The sequence below is a fragment of the Trypanosoma equiperdum genome (genome assembly GCF_001457755.1).
Source record: "Trypanosoma equiperdum strain OVI genome assembly, contig: ctg_975, whole genome shotgun sequence".
Taxonomy (NCBI): domain Eukaryota; phylum Euglenozoa; class Kinetoplastea; order Trypanosomatida; family Trypanosomatidae; genus Trypanosoma; species Trypanosoma equiperdum.
Genome location: NW_027124948.1, coordinates 512 through 2916, shown reverse-complemented (window position 1 = coordinate 2916; position 2405 = coordinate 512). Strand labels below are relative to the sequence as shown.

Here is a 2405-nt window from a genome sequence, read left to right as displayed (position 1 = left end):
AAAAAAACAATAATAATAATAATAATGTAAAAAATACCAAATGTAATTCACTACCGGGTGTCTCGGCTCGCAGTTCAGTCGCACATACGCAAATACAGGAACCCTTGCCCCACACACACCCTTTCCCTCATGGTCCCCCTTTTCTTTGCTCAATCCATACAAAAAAAAAACTCGAGTAATTCTGCCGTCAATTTCGCCTCCGACATAACAACTTCGTTGTTCTGATGCCTTCTCTCTCTCTCTCTCCCTCTCTCTCTTTCTCTTTCCTTCTCCAATTTGTTTATACTTTTCCTATGTCCACGGCCCCATTCCCTCCCCTTCCCTTCACACTTCCACCTTCACTTTATTCCCTCTGGGGACATTTTTACACAGTTTAATTATCACGCTTCTTTTTCGCATCATTAATGAGAGCCGAAAGTTTCGCCTTATATCCCATCAGTACTTCCTTCTCCACACCCATTTCCTTTAGTACCAAATGCATGGCACTCATCCATGACGGGCCCATGTCGCGACGATGATGTCCACCCCCGCTGTTACCTCCTTCACTGCTGCGCCCATTAACTTCACCAGCGCCATCGCTGCTGTTTGTTGGCTCTTGAAGCTGCGGTGCGAGCAAAATACTGCGGCGGTCCCATTTGTGTCCCTCCAGAACCTTAAGAATCTCACGACTTCGATTCTCCTTCACAACTTCGTGCATGCGCCGTTGAATTCGATCGCTAAGTGGCTCATCATTGGATGCAAGCAATATTGCTAAAAAACCCAGTGCCCAATCAAACGGACCCAGTCGCAACGCCCATAAGGCAACGGTGTGGGGAATCGACTCGGTGGGGTTGCGATAACAACGGACAACATATGCACGGAGTATACGCACTACTTGACTACGCATGCCATTATTGAAGAAGTGACACATAACATCAGTGATGTCGCTTAACCGTACGTCACCTGCTTCTAGTGCGTCTGGTAGGATAAGCTCAGCTTGAAGAAAGCGGTCTGCATTACTCTTCTTTAAAACCCTAGACAACGTTGCACCATTGGGAGTACATCCGCGCTCCTTTGCTAATTGAAGCACACGCTCCGTGTCTTCGATGTGCCCTGCACGGCAGAATACGGACAATAAGACGTTGAGTACAACGGAGCCACTAATTAATGGCGTACCCTCAACGTCCATACGCCGGAGCACGCGCAGAGCATCATCTAAAGTTGTACTGGATTTCAAACGAGCGAGTTCCTCAAGGCGTGTGGCAAAAAAAGCCTGCGTCCCGCCGTGCCCTTCAGTTTCATGCCGACGATCGGATCCCGTAGTCGTCCCCCTCGCAAGAGCACTAAAATGTTGGTTCACCAAACCCCCGTTTTGTGTCTGTCTGCTGAGAATGCGGAAGGTGGAGTTCATAGGCACGATACCGCGATCCAGCATGTCCTCGTAGTAATCAAGAAGATCCATGTACTTAAACGGGGGTGTTTTCATGAAAATAAAGTTATACGGATGTGTACTAACTGGCTCCACGCCAGCGTTACGCATGTCCTTAAAGACTTCCTCAGCATCCTCCGTTTTCATACGCATGACAAAATTTTTTTCCAGTTGATCATGAAACTCACGTGTCAGTGGAACATTATTCAACTTCAGGAACTGCAACAGTCCAGAAACTTCACTGGCGTCATTTGTTAAAAACCGGTGCAGAGCAGCAGTGGCAACCCTCGTGGTTACCGGACCCTCCATCATTTGGTATAACTGAAGCACCTCCAGTGCGCTCTCAGCGTTTATAGCTAGAGCGCGAAGGTACCCGGAGACGCATCCAAACTGTTGCTCAAAACTTTCCACGATGCTGTTAATGTGTTCATCATCGTCTCCTGCCAAGTGCCTAGCAGAGAGAAGTGCGCGCCCCCAACAATATTCCAACCTTTCTTTCTTAGCAGCTCTATCATCTTCTTTCTTCTCAACCGCCCCAACTGTGAGGTCGGGAGCAGCAGATATGAGCGAATCATGCGCAATAACATCAAGCTCGGGTGTTGCCCGCAGTTCCTCAAAATGCTGTAATACTACAATATCTTCACCTGCCTTGTAGGCTGCGATAACTTTGTCACAAAGTTGACTCCATACCGGTACCATCACCTCTGTAAATGCGCCAACATTCTCTGCAACCTCACCAGAGTTGGTGGGACGATTTATTTTTTTTTCCGCCCCCATTCATGACCTTCAGACTAAAGAACAGAACACTGACACAACTGGTGCAGACAGAAGTATATAAAGTATTTTCGACAGGAGAGTTAAGACAGGCAAAAAGAATAAAAAAAAACAAGGGGGAGGTCCTTCCAACGATCCCCCCTGAGGTAAACTTATAAAACTCAATTGCACTGTAATATGAAAGAACATATCAGATAAAATAACTGAATGACGGAAGGGTGTA

The 2405-nt window shown here is 46.9% G+C and overlaps 1 pseudogene across 1 annotated transcript; it reads right to left on the bottom strand.

The window, feature by feature from the left end:
• Positions 1 to 373: 373 nt before the first annotated feature.
• On the bottom strand, positions 374 to 2185 carry TEOVI_000706800:pseudogene (annotated as a pseudogene). The gene has a single exon. A coding segment is annotated over exon 1 (1812 nt).
• Between the last annotated feature and the right edge of the window lie 220 nt (positions 2186 to 2405).